The sequence below is a fragment of the Eutrigla gurnardus genome, assembly GCF_963514095.1.
Source record: "Eutrigla gurnardus genome assembly, chromosome: 21".
Classification (NCBI taxonomy): Eukaryota; Metazoa; Chordata; class Actinopteri; order Perciformes; family Triglidae; genus Eutrigla; species Eutrigla gurnardus.
In genome coordinates, this window is record NC_139932.1 from 15,942,164 (window position 1) to 15,968,772 (window position 26,609).

The following is a 26,609-nucleotide window of genomic DNA, read 5'->3' on the forward strand; positions in this document are numbered from 1 at the left end:
GTTATAGGTTTACTCAACAGCAGTTAACTCAAAGTTCCACATCTTATCAAAAACAATCCTTCCCCCCGGGGAGGGGGGGCAAACGGGCTTTGGCCGGTTGTACATACGTCATCACGTCCTAATACTACACACACATGGCGTGATGTTATTTTTAAGGAGCGCCGTCTCTGCTTATATTTCTCGAAAACACTCGACCTGCATCAGCGCATGTGCGCACGAGCGGATCTGTGCGAGCAGACAGCGCGAGGAAAGCGGGTTTTGGACGGAGACACACAGCGGCATTTCTATTATGTAAAAATAAATAATAATGTAATGTAATAAAATAAATATTATGGACCCTATTGACCGGTTCCGCTCACACCACGAGTCTGAAGAGTGCAACAGCTTATCAAAATACAGTGTCAACGTTCCGTGTTTTCAAAGTAGAAAGCGACAAGTACACGGAAGAAGAACGTAGCGGGAGCGCGCGTCTTGCGGAGCAAGTCTGCTGTGCTGCGCGGAGGCGCTCCTAATGTAAATGATTATTGATTTATGAATGAATTGATAGGTGGCTTATTTTTGGTATATTGATTTTTTTTTGGGCCTGGCGGCAGGTCTCCTTGGCCTGGCGGGCCGCCAGGCCTGTACAATGGTAGGGGAAACACTGATAATATTTCGCCGGTTTTGACTGAGACGAGGTGGGCGCTGAGACGCTGTCGGTCGATTCTTCCTCTGTCCTTGTTTTTTTTCTTGGGGGCTGCCCCCCCACAAGAAATCTTCACATAATGGAGTAGCTAAATCGGGAAAAAATAGTTTATAGGCTGCGGTAAAAAGGTCTACAAAGTATGAATGAACAAGTGTGGGAAGTGGTGTTGATTTTCGCGGGATCATCTGGGATAGCCCGCCTTACTCTGCCTCTGATTGGCTTACCCTGATTCCTCACTCCTCATGCCTACACCTAACCGCCAATGAGAGGCGTCCATCCCAGAACTGACGGGAGACGTGTTAAGTTGCTGATCAAAACACACAACTTCCTGTTTTTGCTGCTTCACATTAAAAGCTTCTACACAAGAAAGATATGATGGGCTTTTATTTTTTTAGATTACTCGCCAGAGTGGCGAGTGGTCTTCATAAATTACTCGACAAATACAAAAATTACTCGCATTTGGCGAGTAAAACAGCTTAATTTCAACCCCTGGGTCCACGTCATTTAAATCCTCCTTGAGCGAAACTATTTCTTCTGATTTTGGCCTAACCTTAAAAGTACATGATAGTCACCTTAGCCCATGTACTGTAGACATGTGTTACATAATGTAGGAACCTGACGTTTCTCTCAGCTCACTGACATTTAAATGCCAGATTAGTAACCCTGAGATGCGTTTTGTCTCTTCTCTCCCAGACTATCTCCGCCAAAGCTATGGACTCTCTTCAGACTTCCTCCCGCCGTGTGACTACAACAAACTGGTGCTGTCTCTCCTCTCGGGCCTCCCCAACGAAGTGGACTTTGCTGTTAACGTTTGCACTCTGCTCTCCAACGAGAGCAAGCACGCCATGCAGCTGGACAAGGACCCCAAACTGGTCACGTTGCTGCTGGCCCACGCCGGCGTCTTCGATGACTGTACGTCCTCAGATTGTGCTCTTTTTTAGTTTAGATGTTATTTAGATCCACACACTAGAGCTCCAGACAACAAAGAAGCTTTGTAATATACATATAATTTAATTAGTCTAGAGAATATTTGTTGAAAATGCTAGTTTTTTCAACAAATATTAGTTTAGCTAGTTTTTTTATACTTACACCAATTTGCATCCTTTTTCACCGCTTTGTTCTCGGATCAAAGGTCCCGTGTTATCGTCATTTTTTAAGGGGGAATTGAAGAACAAGGGAGCAGCAATAATATGGAGCTGAGACTCTAACCCTCCCTCTGTTCCTTCCATAGCGATAGGCAGCTTCTCTGGGGTGTTCGGGACGGACTGGAAGGAGAAAACCTTTGTCAGGGTGAGTAGATAAGTAGAATAAAAAGGCTTAATTTCTGTGACCTTTTTGCATCCTCTGCAACTCGACTTGCTAAATATGTCTCTCGGTTTGGCGATTTATGGTCTGAACAGAGGAACCTCCGAGATGTTTTTTCTCCGAGAGATCTTTACATCAAGATGGAGGTCAACTCGCTGGGATCTCACTCAATTTAAAGCGGCATGCATGAAAGTACAGACATAACTCAGAAATAATGCAATTTATTATTATTAATTTATTCCCAGTCGTGTGTGTTTCTCATGTCCTTAAGAAGAGTCACTGTCGTTCTCAGTGGCACTTCATTCAAAAGGGTTTCGTCTGTGTGTTTGTGTGTAGATAATTAATTGACTAATTAACTTACTCTTGGTGAATTTTGGCAACTCGTTCTACGCTAACAGCTGCTTGTCCGCCTGCAGTTCTGGAAAGAGGTGGTGGAGGACGTTGAAGTCAGGGAGCTGATCTGTGACAAGAACAGTCCAGCACAAGGTAAACCACTTGGTGTTAAAACGCTGTGATATGCACAACTTGTGATTTGTTTACGCCGACTTCCCTTTTCAGTTCTTCTTGCATCATACCTACAAGTGTGAAGTGTGAAGTTGTGTTTTTAAAACTCCTCCCATGCTTAGTGTTTCACATTCCAGTTTCGGAAGGTTTTCAAACAATAAGTGAAAGATGGCTGCTGTCCTCTTTGCAGACGGTACGTCGTGTGAGGAGCGCTGGCAGAGCCTCTTCCACCCGCCGCGGAAACCGGGTATCAGCGACATGGAGGCCCAGCGGGTGCTGCAGATCGCCGTCATCCTGCGGAACCTCTCCTTCGAGGAGGCCAATGTCAAGCTGCTGGCGGCCAACCGAACGTGCCTGCGCTTCCTTTTGCTCTGTGCCCACTGTAACCTCATCTCACTCCGACAGCTTGGACTGGACACGTTGTGCAACGTGGCTGCCGAGGTTGGTCTGTTTGAGGCTCTAAAGTCAGAACTTCATGCCAAATATGACCTGGGTGACTTGGAAAAGTTTTTTTTTCCTCAAAAACGTTACTGTGACACCAAAACACTCTTCTTAGCCGTCCTTCTGCTTCTTGATGATGTTCAGTTCCTACATTTCAAAAGAAGAAAACCTTGTAAACTGTATTACACTATTCAGTGGTCTGACCAGGTTTGAATTGACCTCCTCCATGCAGCAATTGTTGTAGTATTGTAATGGTAACTAAACACCACTTTGAATTTCTCCACGTGTTGAAGTGGTGTTCAGTGAAAGTGGTGCTCGATATTTGAAGTCATGGGAGAATCTTTTTTATCTTATTCATCTTCTTTCAGGCTTTTCAAAACCAAAAACAACACGACCAAAAGTGTGAAGGTTGGATTTAAACTTGTGCAGATCAGATGCTTTGACACTGATTTTCTGAACAAACACAGCTGTTAGTTGACTGACGAGGTCGCCTTATTCTCTTCCAAACACTGATGAACTAACGATCAAACATCTCCTTAAATAGTAGCTTATTACATTACAAAGTTACCATTAATGAGTAATTTGATGTATTAGACAGAGTATAAGACATCAATGTGTTTGAAAACACAATCAGCTGTTGCTGTTGTTACTTTCTGAGGAAAAAGTGTGTGTCTGTGCTGTGTGTTCTTCACAATAAGTTTGACATAATTAGTTGATTTCGTAGCTACAGACAAACCTTCTGGTGCCCAAAGAACAAAAGTCTTGAATGTAGAAATGGCCAACGTTGAGAATGAAATAGTGGCCGCCAGCTTAGTCACAGTGATTTAATTCATCACATGGGCTCGCTTGAATTTTAAATATCATATTTGTGGGTGTACGATGCATAGTTGGGTCATCTATAGAAGTTCCATGACCGTGGAGAGTTCGTTTCTCACTGGATTTGTCATCTATAAAAGTTAAATAAAAAAATGAGCCGGGGTGCCCCTCACAAAAATGTGGGGAAATTTTGGGAGAGCCCTATATCCAAAATGGCTGCTGTCAGCCAAGCTGGAAATTAACTTTTTAATGGTTTTGCCCACAGTGCTGCATAATACATGGTTTCTGAGACTATTTGGGTCAAGAAATTCATAGATGATGTCGATGTATTGATTTGACCTATTTTTGACCTTCAAATTCAAGATGGCTGCCACTTTTGGCTCTTTAAATGTACATTTTTCAAAATCATCATAGAGCCTTAATATTAGGCTCAAATGAAAGGTCTGCTCATACTGAGTTCATTTCTGGACAGTAAAATTACAACATACACATACACTCAACGGCCACTTTATTAGGTACACCTTGCTAGTACCAGGTTGGACCCCCTTTAGCCTTCAGAACTGCCTTAATCCTTCGTGGCATAGATTCAACAAGTTACTGGAAACATTCCTCAGAGAGTTTGGTCCATATTGACATGATAGCATCATGCAGTTGCTGTCAAACCTTAGGCATGGAGGGAGGACTCAGATGCAGGGCAGTGGCAGGAAAAAGGCTTTATTTCTAAAATAGCAATGAACAAACAAAAACCGCTCCAACCGGAGGAAAAACAGGCTATAAGCAAAACTACAAAAAACCCAACTTAACTTAACCTGTGGTGGCGCGGAACGTGACATGGAACGTGACGTGACAGAAGACGAATAACGAACTGGCACAAGACAAGGGGAGACGCAGACTTAAATACACAGAGGGATAACGAGCAACAGGTGACAACAATCAGGGATCAGGGATGACATCAGACCAGGGAACACATGAGGAAGGGCAAGTGACCTGAAACGAGAAGGGAGTTATTTTCAAAATAAAACAGGAAATGACAAGACAAAACCCCAAGACAAGACATTACCACACCGGCGTGACAGTACCCCCCCCTTAAGGGACAGATCCCACATGTCCCTAGGGTCCATGATACGTAGGGCGGGTGGAGGGGGCCAGGAGGCAGGGCTCAGGAGGCAGGGCATGAGGGCGACCTAGCGGGCGGGACCGCTCAGGAGGCCGGGCATGAGGGCAACCTAGCGGGCGGGACCGCTCAGGAGGCCGGGCATGGGGGCGACCTAGCGGGCGGGACCGCTCAGGAGGCCGGGCATCAGGGCGACCTAGCGGGCGGGACCGCTCAGGAGGCCGGGCATGAGGGCGACCTAGCGGGCGGGACCGCTCAGGAGGCCGGGCATGAGGACGACCCAGCGGGCGGGACCGCTCAGGAGGCCGGGCATGAGGACGACCCAGCTGACGTGGCCGCTCAGGAAGGCGCGTTGGAGCAGGCATAGGACGACCACCGGTCGGAACAGGAACAGGTGACGAGCGGACCTCCCGAAGGCTGCGTGGAGCAGGCGTAGGACGGCCCCCCGTCGGAACAGGAACGGGTGACAAGCGGACCTCCCGAAGGCTGCGTGGAGCAGGCGTCGGACGGTCCCCCGTCTGGACAGGAACGGGTGACGAGCGGACCTCCCGAAGACTGCGTGGAGCAGGCGTAGGACGGCCCCCCGTCGGAACAGGAACGGGTGACGAGCGGACCTCCCGAAGGCTGCGTGGAGCAGGCGTGGGGCGGCCCCCCGTCGGAACAGGAACTGGTGACGAGCGGACCTCCCGAAGGCTGCGTGGAGCAGGCGCGGGACGGTCCCCCGTCGGAACAGGAACTGGTGACAGGTGAACCCCCAATAGGCTGCGAGGAGCAGGTGTGGGACGGTCCCCTGTCTGGGCTGGTGCTGGACGATCCTCCGCCGGGACTGGTGACGGACGGGCCGCCGACTGAAGACCACTGGAGAGTGTCGACCGGATCGCCGACTGAAGACCACTGGCAGGTATCGACCGGGCCGCCGACTGAAGACCACTGGCAGGTGTCGACCGGACCGCCGACTGAAGACCACTGGCAGGTGTCGACCGGACCGCCGACTGAAGACCACAGGCCGAGACAAGGGCTGTGACCGAGGCGTGGGCTGGATGCTTGGCTGTGGCTAAGGCCTGGGCTGGATGCTTGGCTGTGGCTAAGGCCTGGGCTGGATGCTTGGCTGTGGCTAAGGCCTGGGCTGGATGCTTGGCTGTGGCTAAGGCCTGGGCTGGATGCTGGGCTGTGGCTAAGGCCTGGACTGGATGCTTGGCTGTGGCTAAGGCCTGGACTGGATGCTTGGCTGTGGCTAAGGCCTGGGCTGGATGCTTGGCTGTGGCTAAGGCCTGGGCTGGATGCTTGGCTGTGGCTGAGGCCTGGACTGGATGCTTGGCTGTGGCTGAGGCCTGGACTGGATGCTTGGCTGTGGCTGAGGCCTGGACTGGATGCTTGGCTGTGGCTGAGGCCTGGACTGGATGCTTGGCTGTGGCTGAGGCCTGGACTGGATGCTTGGCTGTGGCTGAGGCCTGGACTGAATGCTTGGCTGTGGCTGAGGCCTGGACTGAATGCTTGGCTGTGGCTGAGGCCTGGGCTGGATGCTTGGCTGTGGCTAAGGCCTGGGCTGGATGCTTGGCTGTGGCTAAGGCCTGGGCTGGATGCTTGGCTGTGGCTGAGGCCTGGACTGGATGCTTGGCTGTGGCCTGGACTGGATGCATGGCTGTGGCTGAGGCCTGGACTGTATGCTTGGCTGTGGCTGAGGCCTGGACTGGATGCTTGGCTGTGGCCTGGACTGGATGCTTGGCTGTGACTGAGGCCTGGACTGGATGCTTGGCTGTGGCTGAGGCCTGAACTGGATGCTTGGCTGTGGCTGAGGCCTGGACTGGATGCTTGGCTGTGGCTGAGGCCTGGACTGGATGCTTGGCTGTGGCTGAGGCCTGGACTGGATGCATGGCTGTGGCTGAGGCCTGGACTGGATGCTTGGCTGTGGTTGAGGCCTGGACTGAATGCTTGGCTGTGGCTGAGGCCTGGACTGGATGCTTGGCTGTGGCTGAGGCCTGGACTGGAAGCTTGGCTGTGGCCTGGACTGGATGCTTGGCTGTGACTGAGGCCTGGACTGGATGCTTGGCTGTGGCTGAGGCCTGGGCTGGTGGCATGGCTGGAGCCGAGGATGGCCGGGGTTCAGGGGCGGAAACCAGGTGTATAACCCAGTCAGGCAGAGAACCCCTGAGCCACGGCCTGGAGGAAACCAGTTCCCCCGCCTCCTTCCGGAAAGTCTTCCTCTCCCCCTTGGTTTCTGCACAGTCGAAGCAGATTTGGAGGTACTTGAGGCTGTCCATAACCTCAGTAAACTCCATCCGGAAGATGGCTGGGCCCATGCTGGCTTCTGCTGCTGCCCTGCTGAGTCCTTACTGGCCAGTTCGTTCTGTCAAACCTTAGGCATGGAGGGAGGACTCAGATGCAGGGCAGTGGCAGGAAAAAGGCTTTATTTCTAAAATAACAATGATCAAACAAAAACCGCTCCAACCGGAGGAAAAACAGGCTACAAGCAAAACTACAAAAAACCCAACTTAACTTAACCTGTGGTGGCGTGGAACGTGACATGGACCGTGACGTGACAGAAGACGAATAACGAACTGGCACAAGACAAGGGGAGACGCAGACTTAAATACACAGAGGGATAACGAGCAACAGGTGACAACAATCAGGGATCAGGGATGACATCAGACCAGGGAACACATGAGGAAGGGCAAGTGACCTGAAACGAGAAGGGAGTTATTTTCAAAATAAAACAGGAAATGACAAGACAAAACCCCAAGACAAGACATTACCACACCGGCGTGACAGTTGCTGCAGATTTGTCAGCTGCACATCCATGATGCAAATCTCCCGTTCCACCACATCCCAAAGGTGCTCTATTGGATTGAGATCTGGTGACTGTGGAGGCCATTTGAGTACAGTGAACTCATTGTCATGTTCAAGAAACCAGTCTGAGATGATTCACCCTTTATGACATGTTGTGTTATCCTGCTGGAAGTAGCCATCAGAAGATGGGTACACTGTGGTCATAAAGGGATGGACATGGTCAGCAACAATACTCAGGTAGGCTGTGGCGTTGACACGATGCTCAATTGGTACTAATGGGCCCAAAGTGTGCCAAGAAAATATCCCCCACACCATTATACCACCACCACCAGCCTGAACCGTTGATACAAGGCAGGATGGATCCATGCTTTCATGTTGTTGACGCCAAATTCTGACCCTACCATCCGAATGTCGCAGCAGAAATCGAGACTCATTAGACCAGGCAACGTTTTTCCAATCTTCTATTGTCCAATTTTGGTGAGCCTGTGTGAATTGTAGCCTCAGTTTCCTGTTCTTAGCTGACAGGAGGGGCACCCGGTGTGGTCTTCTGCTGCTGTAGTCCAAACGCCTCAAGGTTCCACGTGTTGTGCGTTCAGAGATGCTCTTCTGCATACCTCGGTTGTAACGAGTGGTTATTTGAGTTACTGTTGCCTTTCTATCAGCTCCAACCAGTCTGGGCCTGGTTTCCCGAAGCCTTCTTAAAGCCGTCTTAACGCTACGTCATTCGTAGCCCCTACTTAGAGTTCCTACTTAACATTTTGCGTGTTAAGTAGGAACGTCATACGTTGGTAAGAGTGGTCTGGAGCGCTCTTAGAGCCTTCTTAGCTCTACCGTAGTGATGTTTCAGCTCCTGACGCTAGTGGCCGCCACTGTTTCTATATTTATTATGTCTTTTTTTAAATCAGTATAGGCTATGGTAGTATGTTCGACCATGGTTAAATAAATGTTTAGGCCAAGAAGGATTTCTAGCAATGATTTATTCGCAAACACTGCAATAGCCTACATTGTATAATATAGTGCTGTCATGCACCTGCGCATGAAATGGAAAATCGAACTCTGAGCAATCGTTTTCAGCACTTTCTTTCTGGACAGCGCCGTGTACGTACGACGTAAGGAGCGTTTCTTAAGAAGACTCCTAAGAGACCGTTCGGGAACCACGACTATAGAGGTAAACAACTTTGGTAAGTCATAACGTAGGAGTCTTCGTAGCGCGCTAAGAGTGGACGTTTTCGGGGAACCGGGCCCTGGACATTCTCCTCTGACCTCTGGCATCAACAAGGCATTTGCGCCCACAGAACTGCCGCTCACTGGATATTTTCTCTTTTTCGGACCCTTCTCTGTAAACCCTAGCGATGGTTGTGCGTGAAAATCCCAGTGGATCAGCAGTTTCTGAAATACTCAGACCAGCCCGTCTGGCACCAACAACCATGCCACGTTCAAAGTCACTTAAATCACCTTTCTAAATACATGTGACTTGTCTGCTTATCTGTTTTTGTATAACGTTACTAACCTTTGGCGTCGGACTCCGAGCTCGTCGTGTTGTTGCTGTCCGCCGGATTTTTTTTCAGCCATTGTTCAAAGACGCCACAGTCCTTCACATTTACTCCGTGAGTTAATAAATGCTTCGCCATATTACTCGTGCATCCCCCCTTGCAAGAAATGTCTCTCTCGCAGGTGTTGCAAGTCGCCAATCCGTCCGTCTTCCTTGAATAACTGAACCACACTTTCGACCGTTTTTGTTTTGCGCCTCTTCCCTCCATTTTCTTCGTATCTTGTCTACACTGTACACCGCGCAGCCGCGGATGTGACGTAGTACGCGCGTCATCCACACAGGTCCTTGCAGATCATAAAAAAGGTCCTTGCAGATGCTCACTCAGAGCGCAGGGAGAACTGCCAGGAATCGAAATAAAGAATCGAAATGCGCATTTTTAAACGATTCTCGAATCTTCGGGTTTCGGTTCCGGTTCCAAAATGGGAACCGGTTTTCGGTACCCAGCCCTAGTCATCAGTCAGCATCTTCATTTTTCAATTCTCTGAGTGACATCACTAAAATTTCTGAAGATGACAAAGAGATGTGTGACGGAATTATAACTTTACAGGAAGTCACTTATGTGATCGAACACCTCAAAACTAACAAATCTCCTGGAGTTGATGGTCTCTCCGCAGAGTTTTATCAAACATTTATTGAAGATTTAGCACCCTTTCTACTGAAGGTAATTTTAAAAAGTGTGGAACAAGAAGCTCTACCTCCTACACTTACACAAGGCCTGATTACTTTGATTCCAAAACCTAAAAAGACCATCTACTTATTGATAATTGGCGACCCATTTCATTACTCAACACTGATTACAAGGTATTTGCTTCAGTACTTGCCAAACGACTTAAAAATATTTTAGACCCAATTATTGATGAGACCCAATCGGGATTTATGAGAAAAAGACACATCTCCAATAATATTCAACTTGTTTTAGATTTAATTGATTACTCTTCTCTGTGTTCTGATGACAATCTTCTCTTCTTCCTTGATTTCTATAAGGCATTTGACACCGCAGAACATCATTTTCTATTTCAGACAATTGAACAATCCGGATTTGGTGATTTTTTTTATGAAGCTGTTCAAACTTTGTACTTTAAAGGTAACAGCTCCATCAGACTAAAAAGTGGGACTTCCCTGAGATTTGATTTACAGCGGGGCATTCGACAGGGCTGTCCCGCCTCCCCTTATCTATTTATCCTATGCACTCAACTACTTTCTACTAATATTAAAAATAGCTCATTAAAAGGTATCTTTGTTGCAGATAGAGAAATTATAATCAGTCAACTGGCAGACGATACCACATTATTCTTAAAAAATGCTTCACAAGTTCCCATTGCTATCCATACAAGTATTCTCTGCAGCTTCTGGACTTGCCGTAAACCTGAAGAAATGTGAGCTATTTCCTCTTAAAAACTGCGATGATTCAATGATTTACAATATACCTGTTAAAAATAAAATCACCTACCTTGGGATTACCATTGTAAAAAATCAGACAGATAGGTGCTCTGAAAATCATAATATGATTATTGATAAGACAAGGAAAAAGCTAAACCAATGGCTTCAAAGGGATTTATCTGTAAAAGGTCAAATACTGCTAACAAAGGCAGAAGGATTGTCTCGTCTTACTTATGCAGCTATTCCCTTGTCTGTCGAAAAACAAATCTGTAGTGCCATTGATAAGTTATTATTTAATTTTATTTGGAAAAACAAGACGCATTATGTGAAAAAATCTGTTATTATGAACACTTATGAGTCTGGTGGTCTAACTTTTCTTGACTTTACTACCCTCAACAATACCTTTAAAATTAACTGGATAAAGCTGTTCTTACATAATCCTACATCCACTTTATACCCAAATTAATTTTTTCTACCATTGGAGGCCTTGAATATGTGCTATTATGTGATTATAAAATAGAAAAACTTCCCCTAATTCTATCCAACTTCCATAAACAAATGCTGTTGGCATGGTCTTTAATCTATAAGCACAACTTCTCTCCACATAGATGCTTTATTTGGAACAATCAACACATCAAATATAAAAATAAATCTCTATTTCTTAATTCATGGTTTGATAATAACATTATTTGAGTTACCCAACTACTCAATGATAATGGAAATTTACTAAATGACACTGAATTCCTTTCAACATATGGTATTCCTGTGACCCCAAACCAGTTTGTCCTCCTTTAGATCCCATATTAACACCAGTGGGGCATATGCGTTTTTCTGTTCAAACTAAAAAAAGGAATTATCTAATAGATCACTATTTCAAACTGATATTACCACGACTCCATCTGTTGTTCAGTACTGGTCTAATATTGTTCATGGACTGAAGTGGATCCAAATATGGAACCTTCCATTCAATACCTAATTACAAATAAAGTGAGAGAAGTGTCTTACAAACTAATTCATAGATATTACCCTGCCAAACATTATTTGTTAAAATGTAAGAAAGATGTATGTGTGAATTGTTCTGTGTGAGTCTGAGCCTGAAACTGTGACGCATCTGTTTTGGAACTGTAGCTCTACTGCCACCTACTGGAAAGAAGTAATGCGTTACATCACATTGAAGATTGACTCAGATTTTTCTTTAGATTGGAACAATGTACTTTTTGGTGTCCACGATGTCAAAAGTAAGAAACAGAACTGTATGTCATGAACTTGATAATAATATTAGGGAAATATCACATACACAAAGCTACATTTAGTCACTCTAAACCCTGTTTTGTGGCATTCCAAAGGGAAACGGAACAGTACATGCAAAGTATCTGTGACTCGAATAATAAGAAAGCTATGAAAACATATGATTTGTGCTCTTTATTCTCTGTATTTATTTAATAGCCTACCCCCTGGCTGTTGTTCAATTGTCTGTTTGAAGGTACATTAATAATAACTGCCTTTTGTATTGATTATATTTCTGTCAATGGATAATGTCATTTAACCATAAGACTTAATACAGGGTTCGTACAGGTGCTTAAAATGTAAAATCTTTGGAAATGCTGTCATTTTAATGCTGTTCTTCAAGGTCTGAAAAGTGCTTGAATTTTAGTTTAAATCCTTGGCTTATAAAGTGATTGAATTGAATAGTAAAATGTGTACGAACCCTGTAAATAACCCTGACTTAATTCAATCTTTTATTCTTGCCTCTTTTAAACATTTTAGTGACATGGCATCCGTCGATTGCATCAGTCCTGCAAACCCAGATGATGGACGATGTGGTGGACAGTGGAGACATGCATCCCACACCCCCCACCTCCTAGATGATGTCCCACTCAGAGCCAGAAGACTCCAGGGTCCTTATTGTGGCATCCCATCCAGTCCAGCAGCACCACCAGGGACTCCTGCTCAGTCAATACTGTATATATGTTCTCTGTAAATAGTTATTTCTGATGATCTTTTGTAAATAGTTCTACATGTTAAGAACACCCACTTGTCAATAGTTATTGTAACTTTGTAAATATTTGTTAATTACGCAAAAAATAAATGATTGTCTCGTCACTGAAAAGCAGTTCAAAAGTTGACTTTAGTTGTAAATAAGAAATGGAACAGATAATGTTACAAGGTTATACGATTTTAATTTAACTATATACAATATTTGGAACAGAAAATCGAATGGTACAATATTTTTAATTAATTTAAATTACAAATCAACACAGAACTTAATCGAACAGAAAAAAAACACCGCCAAAATTCAACGCCCCTCAACCATTCTCTCCAATAAACTAAAGAGTCTCTCTTTCTCTCCTTTCCTCGCTCTCCCTCTGTAACTTCTTGTCCTCCCTGATCAAATCCAGCAATCCATCTCTTTTCCTCGTTCTTGCTGCTGTCGGTGGCCCTGTGTGGTCGTTCTCATCCCGGAGTTTGATCAAATCCTCCGTCTGCTCCTTGCTCCCTACAACAAAACGACATGTGAAGCACATTTCCTGTTATGTCAGCATGCAAAACGATTGTACGATATAATAATGATATTAACAGTAATACAGCTCCTAAGGTCAGCTCTGTATTCAATCCAAACGTTTACAGTTGTCCTTTTTCGTATCGTTTTGCCTTGTATTCGTGGTTTTTGTCGTTCATAAACATTCTTTTGATTCCAACAAAGAATCACTTAATAAGTACTGTGGTACTGTAAAATTAGTCAAAACAGGGCTGCCACGTGAAGGCTCAGTACCGCTAACCCCTTTCGTGTGTGTGTGTGTGCGTGTGTGTGTGTGTGTGTGTGTGTGTGTGTGTGTGTGGGTGTGGGTGTGGAAGGCCCTGGACCAGGACAAGTACTCCCTTGGAGGTGGCGTTAAAGAGTCGGATTCTGGAGTCTCTGCAGTCGGACTACGACTGTGAAGCAGGGCGATGTCGACGTGCTGTCCTGGACTCGGTCTGGTCCCCCATGTGCAGGTGCAGGTTCATATACACGAGATTGGCACATAGTGGCCCCAGGGTTGCCAACTCTCACGCTCCCGGCGTGACACTCACGCTTTCACCATCAATCTCACGCTGTGAGCCTGAGAGTTGGCAACCCTGAGTGGCCCGTTACACTAGCTTAGCATTAGCTTGTGGTGGGCTGTAAACAGCGGTGAGAAACAACAGGAAACTCCCTCGGCAGATAGAAAGACCTGCATTTCAGCGTTGTGAACTCCAAGTCCGGGAACAAAACTGCTCAACAGTGTCAGTGGATGTGCACCAGGTGTTACTCACATAAATGTGTTAGAAGACGAAGTCAAAAAAACACTATCACTGAGGGGCTTTAAGAAAAAGTATGTATATTCAACACTTGACCGGTACAGATTATTGCATGTGAGTTGATAAGGGTCTGGAGCACAAATCAGCAGGCAGGGTGCTGTGACGGGATGGGAGCATAACAAATGAACATTCTGTACCCAAACATAAGCTGGACCTGAGAAACTTGTATGGTATGTTGCAGTGGCGAGCGGTGACCGTTTACTGTGGTCATGCTGAAGTGTCAATACCATGCGCGCCCGTGGGGGGGCATTATATTTTTTAATAAAAAATATAATATGGTTAGTGGAAACAGCTTGTAGTGATCACGTTGGTCCAGAGTACATTTGATCACTATAAGCGGTTGATTACTAAAACCGAATTGTTATTACAGTATTTCACTTATTTTTTTTATGGAGAACATCATCTAAATGCCAGTTGTATAGTTTTTCAATGAGAAAAATTTAACGAAACGGTCGTCAGCGCGATCCTCTCGTCAGCTCCAAACTCACCCGTCTGCACCTCAATCACAGACCACAGCTGGTTTTCCGCACAGCATTTACAGTAACTCACTGACACGTCTCGTAGGCGCTGCTGCCGGTGTGTTTTTAAAACGAACTAGGCTAGTAGCGCCGCAGATTCCTCATTCCCCACCTTGTTTGACTGAGAGTGTTTCGAGATGGTTTTCATGAATGAACAGGCAATATGTCGCTGTCAGACCGGATCGTTTGACGGGAGGGGGGTCGGCTAGCTAGTTATTTATGTTTCTCATACGTGCTAGCTTGAAAGTGACGGACGGAATTCTTTGCAGTCTTTGTGATATTTACTTCAGGAGTAGGCCGACCACTTGAAATTATAGCTTTCTTTTCCTCAAAAGGTCTCCGCGAAAACGGCACTGAACGCAAAGCCTGAATATAATTAATATTTTCAGCCATTTTGACCAGGCTACACAATGAATGAACCACTGACAGTTTCCCGCTGAACAATTCAAACAAGTCATTTTTGCGCATGCGCGTTGGCAGATAAGCTGCTTCACTGACAGCTTTTTTGCCATTCAAAATGCTCATCTACAGTAAACACAGCCTTTAGCAGTAACTCTACTAGTCGGTGTCACAGTGCGCATGCGCGAAACAAGCTGTCAGCTTTCCAGCTTTTCGCAAGCAAAACGGGACAGATTAGGCACGGATTTAAGACCAAAACAGTAAAACTAAGGTATTGTATAATTGAACACACTGCCAGATTAATATTTTCAATTATTTTTATTGAAGGGCTTGGGCATGCACTGCATTTATAGCTTATTATGACCGCTCGCCCATGGTATGTTGTCAGTTGTACGTGGTAGGGAGTATCAACAATGTGGAGACTGCTGTTCACTCGTGATAAACAAATATGGACACGTGTGCAGACACTCACGTAATCTGTATGCACTGGACTTCAGCTCTCTGTACCACCTACTGCTGTAACATAGTATGTCAAATGTCACAAGTGTAAGAAAATGTTAAAATGCAATTGACAAGAAAAGACTATGATGTTGATTATTTTATTTTTTATTTTATTATATTTATTATTATTATTTTTTATTATTATTTTATTCTTTGTTCTTTTTTACTTTTCTATTTTTTTATTTATTTTTATATTTTTTTATTTTATTATTATTATTATTATTATTATTATTATTATTATTATTATTTTCATAATTATTTATTATATTTATTATATATATATATATTTTTTTTCTCTTTCTTTTCTTTCTTTTCCCCCCTGTGGGTAATGGGGGCGGGACTAGATAAGCCTCGGCTTCTCCCGCTTTCCCTTTCGGCCATGTGTATTCATGTTTACTGTGTGAGCAAGATGTGTGATGATGACGAAATGTACATGCCCGAAATAAACAAATAAATAATAAATGCCACTCCGCCGCCTTTGCCTTTTCCTGAGTCAGCTGTTCGATGCAATCGGTAAGCAGTGCGGCCTACTAGCTTGATAGCCACATCGAGAATTGGGATTCAGCCAGGTTTCGTGAAGAAGGAAGCACAGCTGATCATCCTGTACGCATGAATCCTCAGTCTCAGCTCGTCGTTCTCGTTAACAATGCACCGGCGTTGGCGACAATCCTGCTAGGAAGGACCGGTTTGTCCGGGGAGCATCTTAGCCGAGCATGGATGCCGGCTCGCTTGAATCGCTTCTGCAGCCTCCTCCTCCTCCTCCTCCCTTGTACCAGGCAGGCACCGATGAGTGGAGCAGCTCGTCTGGTATGTTGGGAGGAGGGGCTGAATAAAGCCCTCGGTTTTTATGGCCAGTATTATCTGTCAGCTATAGGATACATGAGCTGATCCAGGTTGGATTTCGTTCATTCATTTAGTTTTCATGTATTTGATGTGTTTTATACAGTATATGTGATGGTCTAGGTTTTTGTTGCTCCTCTGTTTTCCCCCTCCCCTTTTGTTTTCTGTTTCAGGCCGTGCAGGAGGCGTGACTTGTTTCCCAGACTCACCTGGCCAGCATCTGAAGCAATCACCACACCTCCATTTAAACCCTGTCATGACTTCACCATGTTGCCAGATGATTACATTCCCGTCCTGCATGAGCACTGCCAGTTTTGTCACCTGCTCACTCATCAGGACAGCCTGCCTGCCTCCTGCCTCTGCCCTCCGGTTTTTTGAGTAGGGTTTTGTGTGTTTTTTGTGGTAAGAGGAATAAATACTTTGAACTTGCGCTCATCAACGGTCTCCTGCATTTCCTGGTCCAAACCCCGGCCCATAACAGTATATTTACAATATGTATATATTATGGGGGAAACGTGAGCCCTAGGAGAAGACCCTTTTTTAAGGGGAGGGAGATGGAGGTGAGGTAGATGGATGAAGGGTGTTTTTTATATATATGTACATATGAATATGTATATATTTCGGGTGAAACCTGCGCCCCAGGAGAAAACCCTTTTTTTAGTTGGAGGTTAGGAAGGACCGAGGGGAGGGAGATGGAGGTGAGGTAGATGGATGAAGGGTGTTTTTTATATATATGTACATATGAATATGTATATATTTCGGGTGAAACCTGCGCCCCAGGAGAAAACCCTTTTTTTAGTTGGAGGTTAGGAAGGACCGAGGGGAGGGAGATGGAGGTGAGGTAGATGGATAAAGGGTGTTTTTTTATATATATGTACATATGAATATGTATATATTTCGGGTGAAACCTGCGCCCCAGGAGAAAACCCTTTTTTTAGTTGGAGGTTAGGAAGGACCGAGGGGAGGGAGATGGAGGTGAAGTAGATGGATGAAGGGTGTTTTTTATATATATGTACATATGAATATGTATATATTTCGGGTGAAACCTGCGCCCCAGGAGAAAACCCTTTTTTTAGTTGGAGGTTAGGAAGGACCGAGGGGAGGGAGATGGAGGTGAGCTAGATGGATAAAGGGTGTTTTTTTATATATATGTACATATGAATATGTATATATTTTGGGTGAAACCTGCGTCCCAGGAGAAAACCCTTTTTTAGGTACTTCATCTTATGCAGGTCTAACTGCTAGTCCCAGAAGAAGAAGACTCTCCAAATATCAGCTTGGTAATTGTGGACATTATGATATTTTTCTTGGGCGGTCTGATGCTGGTCTGCTCAGACTCGACCACGTTCTTTTGGAACTTGTCCTCCATGCTCTTTTTCTCGTCCTCCAATTGTTGGACTTTTTTCTCAAGAAAGCTGATTTTGGTCTCTGAGTCCCGATTCATCTTGGCCAGGTCCCCTTGGTAGTCGTCCTCCATGCTCTTTTTCTCGCCCTCCAATTGTTGGATTTTTTTCTCAAGAAAGCAGATGTTGGTGTCGAAGGGCTGCTTTATCTGGGCCAGCTCCTTTCTGTTCTTGTCCTCCATGCACTTGTTCTCGCCCTCCATTTGTTGGACTTTTTTCTCGAGAGAGCTGATGTTGTCCTCTAAGCTCTTCATCTCGGGCAGGTCCTCTTCAATCTTGTCCTCCATGCTCTTTTTCTCGTCCTCCAATTGTTGGACTTTTTTCTCGAGCAAGCTGATCATTTTGGCCTCCGGATTCTGCTTCATCTTGGCCAGCTCCTTTCCGGACCTGTCCTCCATGCTGTTTTTCTTCTCCTCCATTTGTTGGACCATTGTCTTCAGCTGGCTGATGTTGGACTCCAGCTGGCTGATTTCGCTCTCCGAGTCCTGCCTCATCTTGGCCTGGTCCTCTTCAAACTTGTCCTTCATGCTCTTATTCTCGTTCTCCACTTCTTGGTCTACCTCGTTGAGCAAGTTGATGCTGGTCTCCAGCTGGCTGATTTTGGTCTCCGAGACCTGCCTCTCCTTGAACAGCTTCCATTGGTACTTGTCCTTAATCCTTATTTTCTCTTCCTCCAATGCTTGGACTTGTTCCTTGAGCAAGATGATTCTGGTCTCCAGCTCGCTGATGTCATTCTCCGAGGCCTGCGTCATCGCGGCCAGATTCCCTTGGTAGTTGTCCTCCATGCTCTTTTTCTCGTCGTTCAATGCTTGAACTTTTTTGTTGAGCAAGCTGATTTTGGTCTCAAATTCCTGCTTCATCTTGGCCTGGTTGCTTTGGTTCTTTTCCTCCATGCTCTTTTTCATGTCCTTCATTTGTTGGTCTGTTGACTCGCGCAAGCGGACTTCTGTCTCCAGCTGGCTGGTGACTGTCTTTAAGCTCTGCGTCATCTCGGCCTGATCCATTTGGTTGTCATACTCCATGCTGTTTATCTCGTTCTCCATTTGTTGGAGTTGTTCATTGAGAAGGCTGATGGTGGTCTCCAAGCTCTCCTTCATCTTGGCCTTCTCACTTTGACACTCGTCCTTGATTTTCTTTTTCTCATCATCCACTTGTTTGACTGTTACTTCCAGCTGGCTGATTGTGATCTGTGATTCATCTCTAGTCTTGGCCAGCTCTCTTTGGAACCCTTCGTCCATGATGATGATTTCGTAGTTCATTTCTTGGACTTTTGTCTGCAGCAGGCTGGTGTTGATCTGTGAGTCCCGCTCTGCCTCCGCCAACTTCTTTTGAACCCAGACGTCTTTGATGATGATGTTGTTCTTCATTTGATGGACTTCTGCCTCCAGCAGGCTGTTGCTGGTCTGCAAGCTCTTCCTCGTGTTGGCCAGCTTCTTTTGGTAAATCTCCTTCTTTTGTTGGGCTTCTGTCTCCCGCAGGCTGACTCTGTTCTCTGAGGCCATAATGTCGGCCAGCTTCTTTTGGTGTATGTACTCCGTCCAGTTTTTCTCATCCTCCATTTGTTGGATTTTATTCATGAGGGAGTTGTTTCTTTTCTCCAAGTTCATTGTCTTGTGGGCATAAGCTTCGCATCTTTTCTGCAACACTTCGTTGTTCTCCAGGGGTTCAGCCTCCTTAAGCTGCTGAGAGTGACCCTCCTTGCTCATGGGCTCCATGTCGGTTATTGTATCTGTATTAGATTGTATCTGTATTAGATGATAGTAGCTGTATTATTTGTATCTGTATTCCTTGTATCTGTATCAGATCAGGCTTCCCTGCAACACTATAATAATGGATGTGTTGAACTTGTATTTATAGTTTCACTGGCTTCGATCCTTTGATGTCTCTGTGATGTCATTAGCATGGACATCACTTAATAGAATGGGATCAAAGGCAGTGTCACTGTGCTGTCTGCAGAGTGGACAAAAAAAGATCAAAGCCACTGAAGGGGAAAATGCAATGATGACATCATCATTGCATTCCATCCATCTCTCCCCATCCACAGTGATGTTTGTTTGTGTGTATGTGTTATTTAGTCCACCCTCATTGATAGAAATAAATAAATAAATAAATAAATAAATAAATAATGGTTTTGATGATACAAACTTTTTATATCAAAATCTCTGTATTAAGCCTTTATTAAAGTCCCAGTTGGCAAGTCCAGTGGATGGAGGGCACTCTGTCAGATTTTGAATGTTTACAACTCTCAGGCTCCTCCCCCACGGCCACCGAGCTCCTTCCCCTCGACTTTGTGATCTTTGAAATCCCTTAGATCACGCCACCTTTGAAAGGCGGGTCTGATGTCGACTCTGGTTTTATCACGGTCTTATCTCTTCTTTTCCACCAGTGTTTTCTTTTCCTTGGTGGTTTTGGACGTCATCGTTTCGGTTTTTAACCGAGGAATTGGAAGCTTGTTACTACGTCCCTCCGCCTCCCCCCTGTGATAGTGGTACGATCCGAGGGAAAGGGGTCTCAGTGTGCACGAACACAGCACCAAGGCTGCTGCTTGCTGAGTGGACAGGATGAGCCGGACTGCAATGTGGCATCATGACTTTTCTTAATATACACGCCAATTCCTGTGGCGTGTTATCTGTACACAATTGGAGCTATCCGCGTGTATGTGTACGTTCTGAGCAAAATCACATATATATATATATATATATATATATATATATATATCATATATACGCCCTTTAGGGTTAGGGTTAGGGATTGTGCGTAGTGATAACACGCCATAATGGCATACGAGTTGGCGTGTCATACATACGCCACTTCATGAGATCAGTCTGCGGGCTGTGTTGATATTTTGCAAAACAAACAGGCTCTGCAGGCTCCACGTGGACGTAGAGGTGCGCTTTTTTTTCTAAAACCAAATTATTTATGTTGTTCTATCAGAGCATAGTGTCGGCTTCGGTGAATATGATCAAATCAATGTTGCCGACTGGGACTTTAATAGGTAGTAAGGCCCGTGTCACGTTTACTAACCTTATTATATATTAGTAAGATGATATAGTGATAGATAGTGTGCATAAATATATAATCAGGCATATTTGAAAATATATATATAAAAAAAAAAAATACAAGTCCAGAAATTGATTGTGTGACTAATTCAGAGGATCGAATGCCACGGCAATCTCTGTTCAACGGATTTCAGTTGACGTCATCAAATCCATGAGTTCAGTGGAGACGACAACTGCAGTCGGAGCACATCCTCCAATAACCTTCCATCATTAGTACTCGCCATCTTGGAGAGTTCACACACACTCACACACACACTGGGCTGCAGAATAACAGCAGGTTCGTGTAAAGGGAGTGAAGGTGTCTGTCTTCGCCACAGATCACGTTTTCCAGCGTGCCGCCGCCGCTCGCCACGTCCCATCGTCCCGGCTTTCAGAAAACTCCACATCTGGGAAAATCCCACTCCGTGTGTTGTGCAGAGACGGATTTGCGGCGTGTAGATCGTATAAATATAGAAATGCATGTGCAAATGGAGTGAGCGGTGGTGGAGAACACGTTTCATCAGAGTGTTTGGTCTGTTAGCGTTGAGCACCGCGTGGAAGAAAGGAAAGCTGCTGCAATACGACCACGCTGTGAAATCCCATGTTCCTTCCATGAGCGCTGCAGCCGGATGCAGCTTCCCCGGTTGGGAAAGGGACGCCACGGAAAGAGAGCTTGTTAGCCTCTTTGAGCTCTGCTTTGGTCTCACGACACATTAACTGCATGTGGACTTCCATCGGCCTCATTTCCTTTTTCTACCAACAATCTGTTGGACGGGGATCAGGACTCACAGAGGGCTCTCCAGCCAAGGTCTTCAACGTGCCAGGCCCAGGAGCCCCAAGGTGGAGGGGCCCCTATTTTAGACCCTATCAGACTGTGGTCCTTATTAAACCAGCCCAGTAATAACGTGTAATAACGTGTAATGCAGCCTGTAGTGCCATGTAATGCAGCCTGTAGTGCCATGTATAACAGATGTGTATAACATCACAATTTCACTTCAACTCAACAAGTAACATTCATATCACCTTTATATAGGTTGTATTCATGTTGAGGTGTATTTCTGGACTTATTTACACTTGGAAGAAATCATTTTGGGGACCCCCTGCAGTAACATGGGAGGGTCAGGGACCCCCTGGTGAAGATCTCTGCTCTACAGTTTATGTACAGAGGATTAAAGGATTCCTCCCCTGAGGATTACATGTCGAGGGCTTTTTTCTTCTTTTTGATTGATTTGATCACATTTCATTTTCTGACAAATCACTAATAGATGAATCAAGTAATTGTTGCTCTTATTACAACATTTGAAAGAACCATAATCTTGATGACCCGCTCCACATATTATTATCAACAGTTCCAACAGTGAAGCAGAAACACAATCATGAAGCCTGTACAACAACATATTGTGTGGTTTTAAATGTAGTCTTTTATTGTTATTGTAGTTAACAGACATAATATAATCATATGGAGTGAGTGAGTTACAGATGAACTTAGGGTGAGGTCAGTAAGTTGAGGTTACATTACATCATAGAGTGCAGGAGATGACCAAATTAAATACATTTCAGGTTAGGCAAACTCAAAGTCATTTCACTAACATGAACACAAAGAGAATAATACGAGAGTCTTTCTCATTTTCAGACTGATTATGGAGTTGTACTGTTTGATTTCCTTTTTGAATAGTGAGTACAAGGTATTTGCTTTGTGAATTTGCAGTTATAGATATGAGCTTTGGCTAAACGTAATATTAAATTAATGATATAATATCGGTCTAATTGGGAAGACAGGACTGAAAGGAAACCAAACGGTACATTTTGATGGTCCAAAACAAAGTTTAGAACATTAGAAAGATTTAAACTTGATATTGAGTATTCCTGTGGTTTGTTTGATGAATCTATAACACTTATTTTTTCATTGTTTATATCGTCAAATGTTTTGGTTAAATGTGCAAAATGATATTGAAAACAAAACTGGACATTAACTACAACTACATGAAAAAGACATTTTGTTTTACTTTGAAAATAACAAAATGGAAAACGATTTTACTTTTTTGTACAACTTGTTTTATATTTAGGTAAATTTCACATACATAAAAAGAAATGGACTAACAGCAAACCAAATTTTACACTTTTTTTGCAGGAACTTTATCATTACAGCACCGACATCAATGGACTTCAATTACCAAACTCTTTAAAAACAAACTATTTTGCAGAAATGTTTAATTATTTTTTTTCTTTCTCTCTTTGCATATTTATGGCTTTATTTATTTTCTCTCTTCCCCTGGCTCCACAGTTTTTGTTATGTATATAATTATTAACGTTTAAAAAAAAAAGATACCCATAAACAAAAGGGACGTGTACGTGCCCTTTAGGCCGTAAGGCGAACCCTGTTTCATCCCACTCCGCAGTCTGGCATCTACACCATCTTCAGTTCATAGGAAACAACGAGTCATGCTAAGCTACCAAAACAAGTTTGTTGCTGAAATTCCAGTCGATTATCCGTGCGCCTCTTTTATGCAGAACTGGTTTCTTCAGAGCCTAATACCGTCTTGGACGCGGGTGGTGGCGGTTCGACACGTGATCGTTCTACACCAATAAGATAGCTGCTTTGTGTCAACAGACTGGCAAGATGGCGGCCCCCGTGGTAAGATTCAACGTCACCGAAAAAAACACCCGAAAATCCTCTAAAGTCGGCCAAATTGATTCTAAACAGTGCTGTATACATAACCGCGTTCAAGGAGAAAAATAAGGCAAATATACGACGAGGTCAACTGTTTATGTGACGTCATCTAGATCAATACTAGACAGTTATACCACTGACTATTCGTAACTCAAATGAAGAATAGAAAGTAGATTCATGAATAAATAAAATACATGTGAGTACATAAAGAATAAGTTTAATGAAGTAACAAGAAGCGTTCAGTTGGTGAACTTTATGATTTTCTAACACGATGAGAAACTTAGTCATTAATACATCCATTAATCCATAATAAGAAGATTAATCAGCCACTTCTGACAATCAGGAAATAATTAAGATGATTTTCTGTTTCAGTAAAACTTCTTCATATTCTGAACACTGAGGTTTCATCCTCAGCCCTGCTGGTTTATTGATGGTATAGATCAGTAATCTGAATTATTGATCACCAACCACCTGTGGCTGATCTCAGACCTGCTGGGGCAGGGAGCCACGGCCAACGTCTACCGTGGCAGACACAAAGTCGGGACCTTCAGCTGGCGGCTCGCAGCCAATCACAGGGCAGGAACCCTCTGGCGGCTCGCAGCCAATCACAGGGCAGGAACCCTCATCAGTCATGTCGGCTCATTTTGCCGTGTCATGATTCTCATTTGTTTTGTTAGGAGCTAAAGTTTCATGTTAATAGATGTCAGAATCAAGCAGAGAATAAATGGGAGCAGCGAGTGTGTCGGACCGGATCCGTCTGGATCTGCACTTGAGTCTATGAATATGTTTGTGGGCAGAAAACCAGAGACCTGTACGCCGTCAAAGTGTTCAACAACCTGAGCTTCCTGCGGCCGCTGCACGTTGTGATGTCACGAGAGGCTGTGTCCTGGAGGGGCGCTACATCCCCCTAAGATGGCTGCAACCCCACACAGCTATGGCTCCATCTGCTGGTGGAGTTGGGAGTTCCACCCCTACCTGCTAACACACCTGAGGCTGATCAGTGCAGGATGAGCTGATGGTCTGTTTTAAGCAGCTGGGTCACAGTGAGTGGCGAGAGGAGTGTGAGGAGACAAGCTCCTAGTGGAGCTCTCTACCAAAGAACACTGGGAGCTTGAAACTGGATATTCTTACCTGGTTGACCGACTGCTGACTTGACCACGAGCTACAGCGCTAACCGAAAGCAAGGTTGAAGAGTTGCCGTTTACAGGAGAACACTTACCTGAGCCTATCAGGAATTATGATGTTGTGGCTGAAGAGACTTTTGTTTAGTTAAGACTGTTGAAGAGCAACCTTCCCCTTTGCTAAACCTTTTTTGTTTTTGAAACTGGAACGTTTTGTTGATCCTTCTCACGGACTGTATTAAAATCTTTTTGACTATACTTTAACCTTGTGTCCTCGCACTACTTGAGCTGTCCCGCTGAGGGCCGTGTAGCCTCTCATGATATCACAACGTCCAGATGAGGGAGTTCGGGGTCCTGAAGAAACCACAAGACCATCGTTGAGCTGTTCGCCGTGGAGGAGGAGGTTGGTCTCTGTCGTTACCATGGTTACTGCTTCCAGATTAGTCTCTTTTCTAGTAAACCCAGTAAAAACCAAGACCTAAGGTCGACCATAGTGGGTCACATGAGTCCAGAGACCAGACCAGACTGTGGAGGAACCAGAGACTGTCTGTGGTCCCCCAGAGGTCTAGATAGTAGCTCACATTAGTCCAGAGTCCAGACCAGACTATGTGGAGGAACCAGAGACTGTCTGTGGTCCCCCAGAGGTCTAGATAGTAGCTCACATTTGTCCAGAGACCAGACCAGACTATGTGGAGGAACCAGAGACTGTCTGTGGTCCCCCAGAGGTCTAGATAGTAGCTCACATTAGTCCAGAGTCCAGACCAGATTATGTGGAGGAACCAGACCTCCACATAATCTGTGGAGGTCAAAGACAGTCGTCTGTGGTCCCCCGGAGGTCTAGATAGTAGCTCCATACTTTTACTGCAGTAAAGTCATTCTCCTGCACATTGCAAAGGATGTAATTACAGTCTTCTCCTGTCCATTATTTATATATTATATAATATAGAATTTGTATTTATTATCCTTATACTCTGTTGGCCAATTAAACATGAATATTGGTCTTAATACACCTCCCGCTGTCTGAAGAGAGTGCGTAAGATCCTGCATGACCAACACCACCTGGCCCATCACCTGTTCCACCTGCTGCCCTCAGGTAGAAGGTACAGGGCCTTATCTGCCAGAACCACCAGAATGGCCCACAGCCTGTACCCTCAGGCAGTGAGGCTGCTGAACAGTGCCCCCCTCCTCTCTCTCCCCCCCTCACATGGACACTAACCATACTCCATCTTATAATAACTGTGAACTGGTCTCTGCATTGCTGCAGCACACACTACCTCTGACAATGTACTCTGGCGCCCCTTGTGTTTTTGTCCTTTTTTCGTGTACATGATATGCCCGTGGGATTCTGCACTATTGCACATTTTGCACTTTTTGCACTATGCACTTTTCACTATGTAAGGTTGTATGCTCCAACGGAATTTCATTGTTATTTATGGCAATGACAAATAAATGATTGATTGATTGATTGATTGATTGATTGATTGATTGATTGATTGATTGATTGATTGATAATAAGGTAACATAAAAAGTGAAATCATGTAAAAATGTATTTGTGTATTTAAACGCAACAGAATACTAGGGGGGCTGTGGAACTGCCAGTCTGCAGTCAAGAAGGCGGACACCATTTCAGCCTATGCCTCCCTGCTGTCTCTCCACTTCCTGGCCCTCACGGAGACCTGGATCACCCCAGAAAACACTGCCACTCCAGCTGCCCTTTCAACTGTCTACTCATTTTCACACTCCCCAAGACGAACAGGGCGAGGAGGAGGAACTGGGCTCCTCATCTCACCCCGATGGTCCTACCAGGTCCTTCCTCTGGACCACCTACCCCGATCTACACTTGAATTCCACGCCGTCTCTGTCACCCTTCCTTTCAAACTCAACATCATAGTGATCTATGGCCCACCCGGTCCTCTCGGTGACTTTTTGGATGAGATGGATGCCCTCCTGAGCTGCTCCCCTGATGATGGCACACCACTCGTCGTCCTCGGTGACTTCAACATCCACTCGGGAAAGCTGCACTCATCTGAATTCATTGACTTCTTTTCCGCATTTGACCTTACACTCTCCCCCTCTCCACCGACTCACCGGGCCGGGAACCAACTTGACCTTGTCTTCACAAGATCCTGTGGCATCTCGGCACTCTCTGTTACCCCGCTCACCGTGTCCGACCAACACTTTGTGACTTTCTCCCT

The 26,609-nt window shown here is 44.9% G+C and overlaps 1 protein-coding gene across 1 annotated transcript in view; it reads left to right on the top strand.

Moving 5' to 3' along the window:
* Nucleotides 1–1,265: 1,265 nt before the first annotated feature.
* The window catches only part of LOC311032182 (AT-rich interactive domain-containing protein 2-like), a gene marked incomplete at its 5' end in the record, with an annotated part of 30,488 nt that continues 5,144 nt past the window's right edge, over nucleotides 1,266–26,609 (top strand). The window contains 7 exons of the mRNA XM_084038820.1: nucleotides 1,266–1,272; nucleotides 1,379–1,597; nucleotides 1,917–1,975; nucleotides 2,407–2,476; nucleotides 2,685–2,935; nucleotides 12,352–12,561; nucleotides 13,472–13,578. Coding sequence (XP_083894946.1) covers nucleotides 1,266–1,272; nucleotides 1,379–1,597; nucleotides 1,917–1,975; nucleotides 2,407–2,476; nucleotides 2,685–2,935; nucleotides 12,352–12,354 — 609 coding nt within the window. The 3' untranslated portion in view covers nucleotides 12,355–12,561; nucleotides 13,472–13,578. The remainder of the gene's footprint in view (nucleotides 1,273–1,378; nucleotides 1,598–1,916; nucleotides 1,976–2,406; nucleotides 2,477–2,684; nucleotides 2,936–12,351; nucleotides 12,562–13,471; nucleotides 13,579–26,609) is intronic.